At 45.9% G+C, this 14,697-nt stretch overlaps 1 protein-coding gene across 4 annotated transcripts in view; it reads right to left on the reverse strand.

The window, feature by feature from the left end:
• Nucleotides 1–14,363, reverse strand: part of LOC100650965 (visual system homeobox 2) — a 50,558-nt gene extending 36,195 nt beyond the window's left edge. For 2 of the 4 annotated variants that reach the window (XM_020864425.2, XM_048409023.1), the window contains exons 1-2: nucleotides 12,081–14,363; nucleotides 2,082–2,123 (exon numbers count right to left, since the gene is read on the reverse strand). In XM_020864425.2, the coding sequence (XP_020720084.1) occupies nucleotides 2,082–2,123; nucleotides 12,081–12,546 (508 nt within the window). In that variant the 5' untranslated portion in view covers nucleotides 12,547–14,363. The remainder of the gene's footprint in view (nucleotides 1–2,081; nucleotides 2,124–12,080) is intronic. The other 2 variants (XM_048409025.1, XM_048409024.1) reach the window with 1 other exon arrangement.
• Between the last annotated feature and the right edge of the window lie 334 nt (nucleotides 14,364–14,697).

Here is a 14,697-nt window from a genome sequence, read left to right on the forward strand (position 1 = left end):
TAAGGACGTATCACCGCAAAGAATAAAATTATAGCTTAAAGAAGCTAAAAGGATAGCATTTGAAATTTGTGACCAAATTCAAATTCTCAAAATTTTGATTTACATCACTATGATCTTCAGTCTGCTTGTTGCGATTTTCAACTTTACTTTATTCGAGCATCGATACTTGTGGCAGAGAATTTCCTTCATTTTTAGTATCTGCGAATATTCAGAATTCAATTGCAGCTAACAAATCCATTTTGTCGTCTGTGGATAACTGAATTTGCTGGAAGTTGCAGGTCTGTACATTTCCGATATAATGCGCAACGGCACGCGGAAATACCGTTGCCCATACGGTTGCTCCTTTTTTTTTATCACAGCACTATCAATATATAATTGACATCGTGCTAGGTCGTAAACCGAAGCTGGTAGAAAAGTAGGTGGCATTCTAGCGGAAACTATACTCCACGTAAAGGCTCCCTTGCTCTATGTTTCGTCGCGTCTCCAATTTTCCAGCCGGCTTTTCTGAGCGTTGCTAGTACCACCCCGGGAGCCATGCCAGTCTCCTTTTGCTCCCAGAATCCTCCGGTATTTTCCTTTGCCGGCAAATTGGACTATTACGGCAGCGGCTTGTACCTCAGCGCCGTGTCTTCGCGAAAACCGCGTATTTTCTCTCTTTCTCCACCTCCACCTCCGCCTCCGCCTCCGCCTCCGATCCCTCACGTCGCCCGTTCGCTCGTACCCTTTTCCACATCCCTCGACAGAGGTCCTCTTACCTAGCGGGCTCAAAGTGGCGCGCAGTTGTTAAAACAACCAATTCTGTCGGGAAGCTGCTCGTTACGGACGCCTCTCTCTCGGTCCTTGCGGAATCCTTCGTAATCCTGATGGCAAACCGTTCGTCGTTCTGCTGACGCAACGGAAATTCTGGCCAATAAAATCCCTATCTTCCACGGTTCCTTCTTAACGACGCACTTTCAACACAGACTCGTGATCGTTTCCTTCAAGGAAATTGAGAATCTTCCCCGTAATTGGTACGTTTTCTTTCTTTCATCAGATCCGTTGCATTTTTACTTCTTGTTGGAAATTCGTGTGTCCTAAATACGAGGGTTTCTCTCTAATTGACTGGTATCTTAATACTAGCCCGGCAGACGATTTCGAAGAATTTTGTCCACATTTTCCCGATTCACAGTTCAAAGAGCAACGATTTAGATTTTAACGGTGGGCGTAGATGTAGAATCAAGTTTCGGGAAGAAGAAAGTATCCCGTTACCGATTAGCGCTCGAATAGGAGAGGGTGTGGCATGCACCCTCGATTTCCCGAAATATTTTGACAAGAAATTTAATATTGGGGTCGTCGAGAAAACTCGAGACTAAACGAAATTATAAACGATTGCTCGTACGCTGAAAATATTTAACACATATTCTTGAGCTTTGAAAACGTTTTAAGTGCGGAATAAGTACATGCAAGAAAGTTGGAACGCAGCCCCATTAGACGCAAAGATGATCCACGGAAATCATTTTCGACCTGTCGTCCCTTGTTTCGAACGACATCGCTTTGCGGGTTAAGCAAGCACGGTTTAATGGCTCGGAAAAATCGGAATCATCGCGGGTATGAATACGTAATCAGTTTTCTTCGCTGCATGACGTCATCGTGTGAGCAATCTAGCCCTGTCATCGCAACCGAGATACCCGTTATAAATCCTAACATAAATTTGCGTTTTTGTAAATCATCGTGCTGTTACCACTTTATATCATAAATTTCTTCTCGAGAAACTTAAAACATGTTATGGAATGGAATTGTCGAAGTTCTTCCGTTCCTTCTTCACACGGACTGCCAAATCGCTTTGGAACTTAATATTTGCTCCGTGAAAGTATATCAGACTGGCGATAAATATCGAACATTGTCGGGTTAGGAGCAACGTTGCCAAGAGGAGACTCGAGCGAAATTGTCATAACCTCAGCATGGTCGTTTGCGCGTGTTTATGGACAGAACCAAATTTTCCCAACCATATGGAATTTGTGAGGTAACCAAATTTCAAAGATATCGTATGGATGATGTTGCGTTTGTTCCTACACAACGAAGTATATTAAGAAACGTCTTACCTGGACTGGTATTCGAGAACGAACTCTTCGATTGAGAGAAACCTGAAACAGAAATAACGTTAATTTATGGGTATGAAAAACAAACAATTATAAAATATTTCGAAGGTTTCATTAGAAGTCTGGTTGGATATTTCATATTCCGAATTACGGTAGAAAATATTCGTCGCAATAATAATCTATTACGAATAACAGGACTGAAAGGTTCGGTGAGTAAGAGAAAGAAAGAAGTACGCCAAATAAAATATAACAGGTACATTCGCGAAATGAAATTTCATTAACTAGAAATTGACTAGAATTCCGTGAAATACATTTCGAAGGAGTGGCACATGCTAGCGTTACTTTGAGACTCAACCCTGATTAACGACTTCGCGAAATTAACTCGACAATTATTTCATTAGTGCCTAGTAAGACATTTTTCACCCGGCCTCAATGGCCTTTGGGATCCAGAGAGGGAGTCATATACATATGCATATCTATACACGAGTCGACTCGAATACGTTACCCTTAATGATTCGACCAGAATTAACTGTAATTTAATTAATTAAAATGTCATAAAAAAACACAACGGTCTTTTTTGCACAGGACCAGACGTGACCTGGGTCACCTCGTTAAAATGATTATTGGAGGAGTTGATGCTTTTGCGTAACTATAATTTAACGCAAAGTCGAACTTCCGCGTTTCATCGATGTAAAGATCAATTTGATTAGCACTTTGATCGTCGTTGACTCGCTCGAAGAAGAAGATGTATATCGAAGAGCAAAGTGTATACGATTGAAAACGGCAAATTGGCAGTAGCATAATGCCAGAGAAAACGCGTACGATCTTAATTATTGCGTTTCCATAATTTTCCGTTTAACGAGTGACAAGTAGCTTGGCTTTCGTGTCGAGACCACAACAGCGATATTCGTAATTAAAGGCAATTTTGAAAACCGCGCGATCCTTGCCAGGCGCAGAGGTTCGTATTCGCGAGTTGGTTGGTTGGTTCGTTCGTTGCTCGCTCGTGAGATTTCACTCGTTAGTTCCGCCGTTCCTGCGGATTTAATTGCCCAACGCGCGACAGAACAAATCCACCCGTTAATCGTGCACGGGATTCTGATTCACTTTGTCGACACCTGCGGCTGACGACCGCTCGCTTTTCCATTTTCTAAAAGGTCGCTCAGGTAAACTTGCGTAGCGGTAGTCAGATACTAAACTCCTTTTCAGATACCGTGGTGGCCCTTGGAATGAAAATAAGTCCGCGTATTAAGACGTTTCGCCACGGCCATTTTCTAATAAAGTCGTTCCCGTTGGTACGGATGGCTCGTGGGGTCTGAAAAACAGGGGTTGAAAAAGATTCTCGCGTTCCTAAGAAGGTTAGGGCTCGTTGCCTCCAGTCGACGGAGCGATAAAGAGCGAGCAGAGAGGGACGAAGGGCAGAGGGTCTGGAATACGAACGCAAAGTTCGCGTTTCAGGAACACGACTTTGTGCAAGTGTATGGGCAGCTCGACATCGGGGCTCGCCGCGGTGTTGTAGTTGTAGTTGTGTCGTGGCTGGCGGCCACGGGGGTGGCGGAACTCCACCCTCAAACGACTTTAACGAGCCGCCGTCTTAAAATAGGGATGCCGAGCTTGTGCCGAGTTTGCGCGTTTGTTTGATAAATTAACCCAGAAAAGTATGCTCCACCGTCGGAGCACTTAACAAGCCTTAGAGTCGAGGAGACCATGGCAAATATGGAGCAGGGATTCGTTGATACTCCAACGGTGATTAACACTCGTTCGAGCGAACACAGTTAGACGCGAACAATGGAAAATCTTTTATTCGTTCCACGCGTCGTAAACGTATCCTGACATTTTTCACGCTACAATCGCGAGAAATGGAATGGGATACATTTTAGGGGCGCAGGATCGCGATCTGAGTGCTGTTCACTTGATGGTACGAAACGAACGCGTGTCACGAGGCATTATATTGCGGTATTATCCTGGTTTTCCTGCGTTCGTTCCGCCTTTCACGGAATCCAGTGTCCGTGCTCAACGGTGAAATTTAAACCCCAATCTTGTACACTGGTGGAAGGTTACGGATTTTTTGAAAACTCGACAATACGTGGCACGGCCCGCGCCACTGGTGACAAGACAGGGGCCTCCATTGAGAAAAATCCACTTCCTAGGTCTCGTGTTACCCGGCGTATTTTGACAGGATCTTATTGTCGTCGCGCGGCTAAGCCCTATTGACTCTATTATGGGCCTATTAGTATTATACTAGGATTTGTGGTTACTCCTTGAGAAACGTCCTTCTCTTTACTCTCCTCCTTTACGGACCTATTTCTTACCTGAAATCGAATGTTTCGCCCGCTTTCGTCCATTCGGAACATGGTTCGAACGTGTCCCGAACGTTCAACAAATAATTTTCTTGAACAGAATCGAGTCATCTCAAACAGTGACGCGTTTCCGCAGTTTATCGTTTGCGTCGTATACTCGTTGGCCACGTGCGTGTAAAGTTCTTATGGCACCCGAACTGGTGACAGGTATCCAAATTAAATAAAACCCGAGATGAGTAATTAGGCTTGGAGTGGTCCAGGGACGATTCTTGATGCTCCAGATAACGAGCACTCCGTAATCGGTCTCGCTAACTGAACGACGGTTGACAAATAATTGCCGATGTAAATAGCAAAAAAAAAAAAAAAAGAAAAAAGAGAATATAGCGGCGGCCTGTGAAAAGAGCGAGTCAACGGGAGGTAAAAAATAAACTCTATCGCGAGATCCATTGACAGGGGTGAGAAAGACGGTGCAGCAGTGTGAAACCGCGCAGAGCGCACGCACGTACGCACTCGTAGATTCGAAGAGCTTCACCACGAGAAGCTACCTTCGTTTTCCAAGTCGCGAGCGCAAGCATCGCGGAATGAGCTGCTACTTAGAGAGAACGGGTGGAAACGCATTCACCGGCACGCAATCAAGACTCCTCGTGGCTGCCGCGCTATGCACGTACACGCGTGCACACGCATGTGAACCCGCGTGTTCCCGTGCTCATTCATAGCAGTGCAGTGGTAAGATTTGCTCGCGACTCCTCTCCAGTGCGAGAAAGCTGGCGCGATTCCGTGAAACGGGTGAAAGAGTGAGAAGAGAAAGCTCGGGGTGACGATACTAAAGGAGAGAAAGAGAGGAACAAGAAGCCGGGGAGAGGTACGGGCACCAGCAGAGAAAGAGAGACAGAGAGAGGGAAAGCGGAGGACTACGACGCGCGTGTGTTTGAGGCGTGAATTCATGTATGCTCGCGAAGCACTCTTCACAGGGGACAATCGAGGTGTTGGACTGGAAATCCATACCAATTTGAGCGACTTACGGTCGTTCGCTTGAAAGCCCGGTACACGCTGCCACCGGTATACACGAACGCCACGTACACGAAGTTACGCGAGCTCTTGTACGCGCGCGCGTTTACGTACGCATCCAGAGTTAGACGCGCGAGCGCGACGCGATACTCTGCGTCAACGCCTTGTCCCTTTACGCGTCGATTTACACTGCTCTGTTTCGAGGTCAACCGTTCCGCGCGAAAATCTCCTTCGTCAATCTCTTTGTAGCTACGAACCCACGCGATTGTGCGATTTCAGTCACATCGTCTTGAGAAAATATAGCAATTAGCGGTTTTCATTGTTCCGAATTTAACTATCCCGCGCGCCGGAGCCGCTTTCGCGGTCGATGCAAAGGTAGAAAGCAAAGAATTACAAAGAACCGAGTGACGTAGCGAGATTTACGCTAGAATTCTTGAAGGGACCTCCGCGGGGACAAAAGAGGCTCGTTGACGAGCGCTATATACGCCTCCTACTTTTCAGCCAGAGTATGAAATTAGTTACGTGCACGTGGAGGAAAGGGACGTGATGCAGCATAGAGCCAAGACCGCGTAATCGATTCGAAGTCTCGAAAAAGCTGGCCAGTATTTTCAATTACTTTGACCCAGTGACGTGCCATCGTCTCGAGTTAATCGAACGTACGCTCCATGTTAACCACTATTGATCCGGATTATCACTCTGTCATGACCGACGTCGAAAGCGAGCCGCGTTACAAACCGATACTCGATAATTACAATTACACTCAATTTCCACTTAATTTCGGTGGGTGCATCGATCAAGTCACCGAGTCTCGACCAGAGTCCAGCGATCGCGTCCTGCTAATTAGCGATACCGTCGTATGGTTTGGCCACGATTTGCAGAAACGATGGCCGGAAATACTGTGGAATATCGAGTAGAAAGTTCCACGGTACAGTGTACGCGCGCGGACCCGTGGTAATGGACATAGTTTGCCGGTAATGTCCGAGACTAATTCCCGTGTTATTTCATTAACGCAGCTCCCGAGGGGTTAGGCAGCCACGTCGGCCGGCAGCATAGCCGTAACACAGCGGCAACCGTGCTCGAGCTTGTAGCCCCCAAAGGGGCTCGTATTAGGCGCGTGTCAAAGGGTGAAAATTTACGAGGTGAGTAGCAGCCGCGAAAAGGCCGATTGATAATCGCCTACCAACCTACCAACCACCATCGTCTACGTGTACGTACCGCCTTGAAATAATTCCGACGAGTTTACGCTATGGTGGAACATGCTTACCCAGCCTGTTAGCGTGTCTGATTTTGTCAGGGGGATAGATGAATATCGTTTGTCTGTCGATAATCTATCGATGGATTTTCCATTGATGACAATGACGTGATGTACCATATCGCGAGATTAAATAATTAAGTAACGACTACGTCGATGAGATAGATGGGGACTCCGCTTCACTTTCCAGCTCCGCTATTTGACGCGTTGATCGGTTTTATTCGTACGTAAACATCATCGATTGAATAGTGGAAATTCGTAGTTACGATCATACTATGTATATTCGACAAATACATGATTATCGGAGAAGAATTTGCGTTGCTATCTTGTTAGATAGCCACTACTTTTGGATTTACGTCGAACAGCAATTTAGTATTTTCCGCAGGCAAGCAGGCGAGAAGTATAGAAGAGAAGAGATTTTCCTCGTATTTCCTGGATTGATTTATTCGAGCGGATTATGCGATTAGACAAGAGAGGGTCGTATGATTGACACCGCGACCAGAGTGCAATGAGATAAACTTATTTCTGACCGAGCCAGGAGAATTTGTGGCCAATTGATCGATGGGAAAACGAGAATTTGCTGTTTCGCACGTGGAAGATACTTATATCTATATCTATCGGTATCCTATTTCCTATTTCGATTAAGACATGTTAAGGAAAAGTAACTTCTACAGTCGTAATAAAAGCTTGTACAAGTTACTATAAATGAAATTAAGGCACGCGAGAGAATATCGCTGTGAACAAGTATACATGAACATCTTGACGTGTTAAAAAAAGAAAGAAAAGGGTAGAAAAATAAAAGGGAAGAAAAGAAAAAGACGCTTCTCCGAGACGAGAGACTGAATTTTCCTACTTCTGACGTTGAGTGCGCCCTGGCAGTGTTATCCAATTATTCTAAGTTGTTAAGGCGAGTTAGGGCGCTTAAGGGACTAAATTAAGACATTCCGCGCGACAAATCTCCCAAGAATCTCAATTAACTTCTCCTAGAGGGTGCCGGTACTTTAATTAACTGTTTAATTTCGTTTAATTTGCATTCACAGTTGCATAACCTACCGGACGAGATGGCTGGTCCGCGATATATTTCTTCTTCGAGGTAAATCGATTAACTATGCACCATATACTTATATATATTCAATACATCTACCGATATTTCATTTCGTACTATACTGGATTCTTCAGAAACGTGACACTAAGGCAAAAGTTTCAGTACGAAAGTTACAATGCTGTAACAAGTGTTGAACGATGAGCCAAACGTTTTGAAACTCCTTGAATAGGAACACCGTGTAGGAGACGTCGAAGAAACCGTTCACGGTTCGTGTCTGGACCGCACGGTATTGGTTTCAACGAGCGTAATGGGCTAATTTGAATTGCAGCGACTCTTACGCACACGTGATCGCGCAAAATCGGCCGCGTACACATAGACAGAAGCGCGAAACGCGCGGAAATATGGACGGAACGGAGGGCTGGCTAGGTATTTGTGTCGCGAGCCTCTTATACGTGTCTGCAACCACTTTCCTGAAAACAAAGCCGAGCGAATTCATAATCCGCTAATTTGTTCAAGATTTTTTGCTCGAGTGGCGGCGCTTGCTTTGTCACAAATCCACCGTCGATGTCGGAGCGCGTGGGGCTCGCGTTCAAGCCGCTTTGAAGTACTAATCAGTATCGACCTGCGCCTACAGGCCGCACCCCTTATCCGTGCTTCCACCATCGCCAACCGCCCACCTACTCCCGCTCCTCCGCGCTCTCCTCGGCTAGTCCAGAGTTCCTCTCTTTTTTCCTATCGTTCCTCGACTTTCCGCCAGAAACCATTCTGTCAGAGGCGTGACAAATCAACGCGCGAACTCTCTTCTTTCTCTACGATTCTCATAGATGTACTGTATTCGTGATCGTTTTTGCAACAGGGACTAATAATGACTCTAACATCTCTAAATGGAAAGTTCCCTGTCCATAAAATAATGGTCAACGATTACAATCGGGAATCCTTCGAACAGAAACGGCCTAAGAACCTACACATTTTCCCAGTGCCTTGGATGAAAGGGGTACGCAGGAACAATGGAGGACCGATTGCGGCACGTTTTGCGGAATGGTCCTCGGAGATGTGTTACCAGGACTATATCAAGCATGAGAGAAAGGATGTAGCAGAGGCAGAAGGGGGTGGGCCGAAAGAAAGTAGGAGAAGGATGTAAAAAGGGGAAGAAACGAGGGAAGGAAGAATCGAGGCGCCGTGCCGCACGAAAGCGCACAAGATCGCTGCGGGAGGAAACGAGCACGCAGCGTGGAGGGAATAAACGAAGAACAACGTTGTCGCGTGGCCGTGTGTGAGGGTGCAATAGAGAAGGAGAGGGAGTGAGAGTGAGCGAGAGAGTGTGGGAGCAAGAAAAGGAGTGGACCGACGGGAGTGCGCAAGGAGACTTCTCAGGCGTTGATAGGCAATCTAGTTGATTGCCAACTTCAAACGAACCGAAAAAAGCGGAGCGAGAGGAGAGACAAGCTCCTGTACAAGCCACTGGAAAGGCAAAGCCTCGACACGAACCGGCGCGAATCTCGGAATTTTTAGACAATACGATCCGCACAGTTCCTGCATTCCGACCCTCTTTCCTTCCTACTACCGATTAACGCTGTGCCAAGCGAATCGATCATACGCCATTTACCATCCTGCAATACTTTTCGCCTCATACTATCGTTCATTTACTACTTAATCTAAGAAATATAATATTATAAACTTCTTACCTATTTCTACGTACGCTACGCGCATACAAAATATACTCGAGTAACAAATATTCTTTGTATATTTTTCATTATTTTTGTAAAGCGTACAGTGTACAAGATCCAGTCTCTTTGGCTCGAATTTTCGTGCTCGAGAATCCATTATGCCCAAGGAACAAAAGATTCTTAATCGACGACTGAGCCAAACGGCCTTAGAGGGCTGTTCCACGTGACAGATCCTGCGAAATTGTTAACGTCACGACGCGTAATCGATCTCACAGCGATCGATATAATTATTATCGGGAACAAATCGAGCGGTTGGCTGGTCTGTGCTCTCGTCTTTAAGTCTGCCCAAGATTTAAGACAAAAAGGAACGAATGAAGTGCGCCAAATAAATGCTGTACTGTAAGACGAGGTGCTAGAGTGACGTTTGAATGGAAGGGCAGATCCTTTGTGCTGCACCGGGAACCCGACACCCGAAAATCGTTCTCAAAAATTCGTTATACGGATAAAATCTACGCGCTATTCGAAACACCATATTATTGCTGTAATAACAGTTTTACAAGAAACTTTTTCCGACTCTTATCGAATGATTTCGATACTATATCAGGGTTTTAAATAATTTCTATTAGCAGTCATTGCCTCCTACTTAAGAAACTGAATTAGTTTAAAATGATTTAAGGTCCATTATTTGACGACTAAAAATCTTTTAAACAAATAAACGTCGGTAGTTTTTATAATCTTCTTCTCTGACTATTCTATAAACAGGTAGTCCAAAGGTTAGCGACTGTAATAATTAAAAGAGAAAAATTCTCAAGTAAATGAAACGAAGGGTTAGTCCGCGCAGGTTGAGAACAGTTTGTCGGAGTGCGGCCATTTTTACGTTTTGTCGAGGTTCTTTGTGTTTTGGTGAGACATTGCAGGTCTGCCCAACACTCAACTCATTATACCACTAATTATTCATAACGTTGGGGATTATTCTGACAAAAATATTCAATTCCCACAGTGCACTCACCCCAGTGCTACCCTCTTTCTTTGCCTTATTCTTTCTGTCCGACTCATCTGACGCTAATCTCTCGAAGAACAGGCAGCAATTTTTTTTTCCTGTTCCGAACTCACCGTGTTTCGTGTTTGTGTAAATCTCGATTCGAAGAATTGGCACTCGATTTCCTCGAGTGTAGTTACTCGATATCTTGTGGCAGCTGGTCAAGCAATGCCCAATTGTTTGTACATAAGTCGACGAATTGATTTCAAGAGGCGTGAAGCTGTCGGTCAGCTGACGAGATCTCATCGGTTTCCCCGAAAATGGGCGAAAACTCGCAACACAATAGAGTTTGCACGTGGATATATAAGAAAGTTGCGCGTCAATTTTCGGTAACACGATCTTGAGTGGCTCTCTATCAAGTGATAGCCGTAAGTGGCACGTTAAGTGCTCGTTTCACGGTGGGACGACGATACGCCTATTAATTTACTTCAACGTTCGTGACACGCGAGGGTCGTGGGTTCATCCTTGTCTAAAGATTGAAACGCAATCCCGATGATTGCCGATCAATGCTTTATTACGATGTATCGATGCTTGTGGGCGAATGAATCGTCGTATCGCGCTTGATGAACGCGTTACAACGTTCGTTAACTGCAGCAGAATCAATGGCTAGGTTCGAGGCTGCGTTTTAATTGGTTTCTCGGTTCTTTCTTGTTCCTTGGCCGCCGCTTAGGGCAGTGTAAGGAGCAACGTGTTAAAAGGAAGTACGGCTTGTATAGGCAGCGTAGCAAACGCGTTCCCGTCCTTTCGTTTTAAAAGTTCAGGTTACTATTATTGTAAAATTCGCGTCTAGGTGCGAGAGAGCAGCTAACAACGCGGCACCACCGAGACGCGAAACTTGTTCCGTTAAACGGGATCCGTTTCTATGGATTGCCTCGCCAAGATGTAGGTCTTAACGAATGTGTTAAGATTGAACGAAGTGGTTGCTTGTTACTTGGCCACAATACGCGCACGGTTTGTGTAAAATTAATTATCAATTCTTCGCCGGCCCCCCTTCTCCTCCTCGCGCCAAATGAAAGAAACAGTTAGAGGCTCCATTCGTGGAATAAATGGTACGGTTATAATTGTCGAAGCACAATGGGCCACGCCTCGCGAACGGAACGATCTGACGGCAACAATGTCATCTTAATCGTCATCTATAAAAAACGGGGCGAGTTTTAATGATAATGACGCATTACGCTCGCCACGCGGCAGAACGTCATTCGTCCAAGTTCGTTGGAAATAAGCAATGAGAAATTCGCGACAGGACCGTTTTCCCGTGAAAGGGCTACAGTTTCTTTCAAAAGGAACGTTAATAACGTAACGCAACACCTTCGGTATTAACGATGCAATTTTATGTCAATAAAACTGTCGAGTAACGAAGAAATTTATGAATTAAGGTAAGATGCGATAATCGTGCCTCTAAATCATTATACAGTAATTCCCATCGCTTTAAACTGCACCGATAAGACGAAAGATCTAATGATAATTGTAATATTATGACAATCTCTTCAACCAATACTTGTCGTTATAAACAAGCATATTCACAAATCTTTATTCACGTCAAATTTACGGTCATTGATGCACCCGTTGTGCACTAAACAATCTCTCAACTGAAATCAAACCTAATTAGCTTTACTAATTGAATATGTATATCTACCATTGAACGCATTCTGAGTGAATGTCTGTGAAAGAAATGATACGAAGGATCAACTCACCATGGGGTGGCGTGTGCTGAGTCGGACTATGCTGATGATGGTTCGTGGTAACTGCGGTACCCGGAAGTACGTGCTGCGCGTGTGCACCCGGATGCACGTTGACACCGGCCGGTGAAGCCGGAAGTTGTCCCGGCTGATGTACCTGATGATGCGGTACGTGGTGTGCAGGGTGGGGGTGGGGCGGCGGCAGGAAGGCAGCCGCGACGGCCGCCTGCGCATTCAGATAGGCCATCCGCGAGGCCGTGAGGTTGCCCAGATTCCCAAGATTCCCCAGATTGCCCAGATGATTCGTCAAGCTAGGCATGTAGTCCCATAACTTGTGATGAGGCGCCGTAGGCGCGTAAGAAACAGCGGAGACGCCGGCCGGCGGTGATCCTTGAGGTGAGCCGCGATCGGTACCGCTTCCGTTTCCGGTACCATTCAGCCCCAGCAGCTCCTGGATCGCAAACGGCGATCGCTGCGGCATTTTTGTATCTTTGTTGATTATTCTAACGGCTCAAAACGACATTCTTCTCTCACGACTTATCGTTAATGCTATACGTTTTGATCCTTTGCTTGTTCTCCCCGTCAATGGAGCATCTTCGGTTGAACTCGTTGAAACAACAAGTTTGAAGGAGATCGTTGTTCGTTTCGCCTGCGCTGCTACTCGACTATTCGACGCTACAAGTTTGAACAGTTTGTCGTTGCTCTTTCGTCTCGAGGTAACGTCTCGATTGCTAGGAACTTTGTTTATAAGCGATTCTGCTGTTGGAGACTCTCGAACGGAAAGGCTGAATTCGTTGGGCTCTGTCGTAACCGTACACGATGCTTACAGAAGATTAAAAATCGCAGACTGATTCATTTGTATAGTCAAAGAAACGAATAGAAAAAAACGAAGCTATTATCGTTGCTAGGCCTTGACATAACGCTTGCTCGAGATCCGACGGTTTGCGGCGAGCAGTCGCATAGTTTTCAATAGCTTTAGCAACTCGGAAATCACTAGGAGTTTATTCTTATTATAGGCTTGCTACGAAGCGATTACTAATTGAGCAGTTCAGTTGATATCGCGAAATATAAGAGGTATTAGTTCGTACGAAAATGAAGAAACCGACTGATGGACCTGTCAGCGGCCCTAAGTGTTCTCATAAATCTCCATCATTGAAAATGTGTCCAAAAGTAATATTCGTCGATCGTGGAGAATGATTACAGTGCTTAGTGTAACGTGTTTTCAACTTATCTTCGTTGTAAAGGTAGAAGCCAGCGATCCGTCGAGCGAAGCAACTCCGGGCAGCTTGCAGCGAGCGACGGCAACTTGAGCGGCGACTCGAGAAACAACTCGGTTCCTGTTTTCGGTGCAACCGTATTATCCCGTGTTTCGTTTCACACTTTAACACATCTACTGTCTAGTAACTACGCGTTTAACCTCACACTTTCGTCTAGTCTCTTCGTTGAATGGTGGTTTCGTTGTGATCAGGTACGGATTCCTACGTTCATCGCTCCTCGAGTACCGACCGGTAGACTTGTTCGCTAAACTGAACTCGTTCGAATACAATTAGAACCTTATCTCCGTTCAAAAATTCTATTCAAACTCCAGATAGCACGTGATGGGCTTATTCATCGTTTCTTGCCACCGAACAAAACTCTGGTTGGACCTTAGCGATGCGCATGGAAATTCGTGGAACCGCTTTCTTTCATTCTCCTCGTGTGGGGATTGAATTTCAAGGACAACAGAGTCTTCCTCGCCTCTGCTAAATCCTTTACTGAACTGGAAAGGCACTCGTGCATTGAAACTCTTCCGCCGGTACCTCATACAAGACGAATCGGACGATAATCGAAGAATCACGAGTAACGTCCGGCGACCGATTTCGATTCCTTTTCCATACTCTTCGTTAGCTTCTTACACCGTAGATACTCCCGCTAATTCTTCTCTCTCTTCCTTGTGTTCGTTTAAAAATTGCGCACTGAAAAAGAACCGTCGGATTCACCGGAGCCAGTTCACTGACAGCACCACCGCGGCTACTCAAGATCGGGCCAGTACTAAACTATGTGAATTCGCGTGCCGAGTTTCAACCGATGACTGTGCTTGATGGCTGGATCTCCTTGCGTTGCTGGTCCCTCGAAACTCGATTCGAACGAATCAAATTACGCGTCAGATAAGAGAAGCAACGTGTTTACTCTCGGAGTAGCCCTGATACGTTAACGTCTGACTGTCGTCGTGGCGCAACCGTGTCGTCGTCGCGGCGATGGGCAACTGAGCTGCCGAGCAGCACAGGGTTGCTCGACTGCGCGGCAGCCAACGAAGAAGGGAAACCCCTGGGGGCGGCTGTGCGCCGTATACGCACCCACACATATACCCTTTCGCGGAGGGTGGCGTTTACCCGACCCACACACCCCCTCCGACACTTCTGACCCCCTCTACCCTTCTCGTTCTCTCTCCGTTCCTCCTTTTTGCTCTCTCTCTCGCGTGAACGATCCCTTCCCCTTCGTCACCGCCTGCCTCCCTTTCTGCTCGATGCATATACAACCCCACTCTCAGCCCTTCTTTTCAGCACTCGTCGACCCCTTGCAACAAAGGCGCCTCCGCTACTTTACGCGCCGACAGTGGCCGTCTCGCATCGCGGATTGGTCGGTTTTTTGA

The sequence above is a fragment of the Bombus terrestris genome, chromosome 9 (assembly GCF_910591885.1).
Source record: "Bombus terrestris chromosome 9, iyBomTerr1.2, whole genome shotgun sequence".
Lineage (NCBI taxonomy): Eukaryota > Metazoa > Arthropoda > Insecta > Hymenoptera > Apidae > Bombus > Bombus terrestris.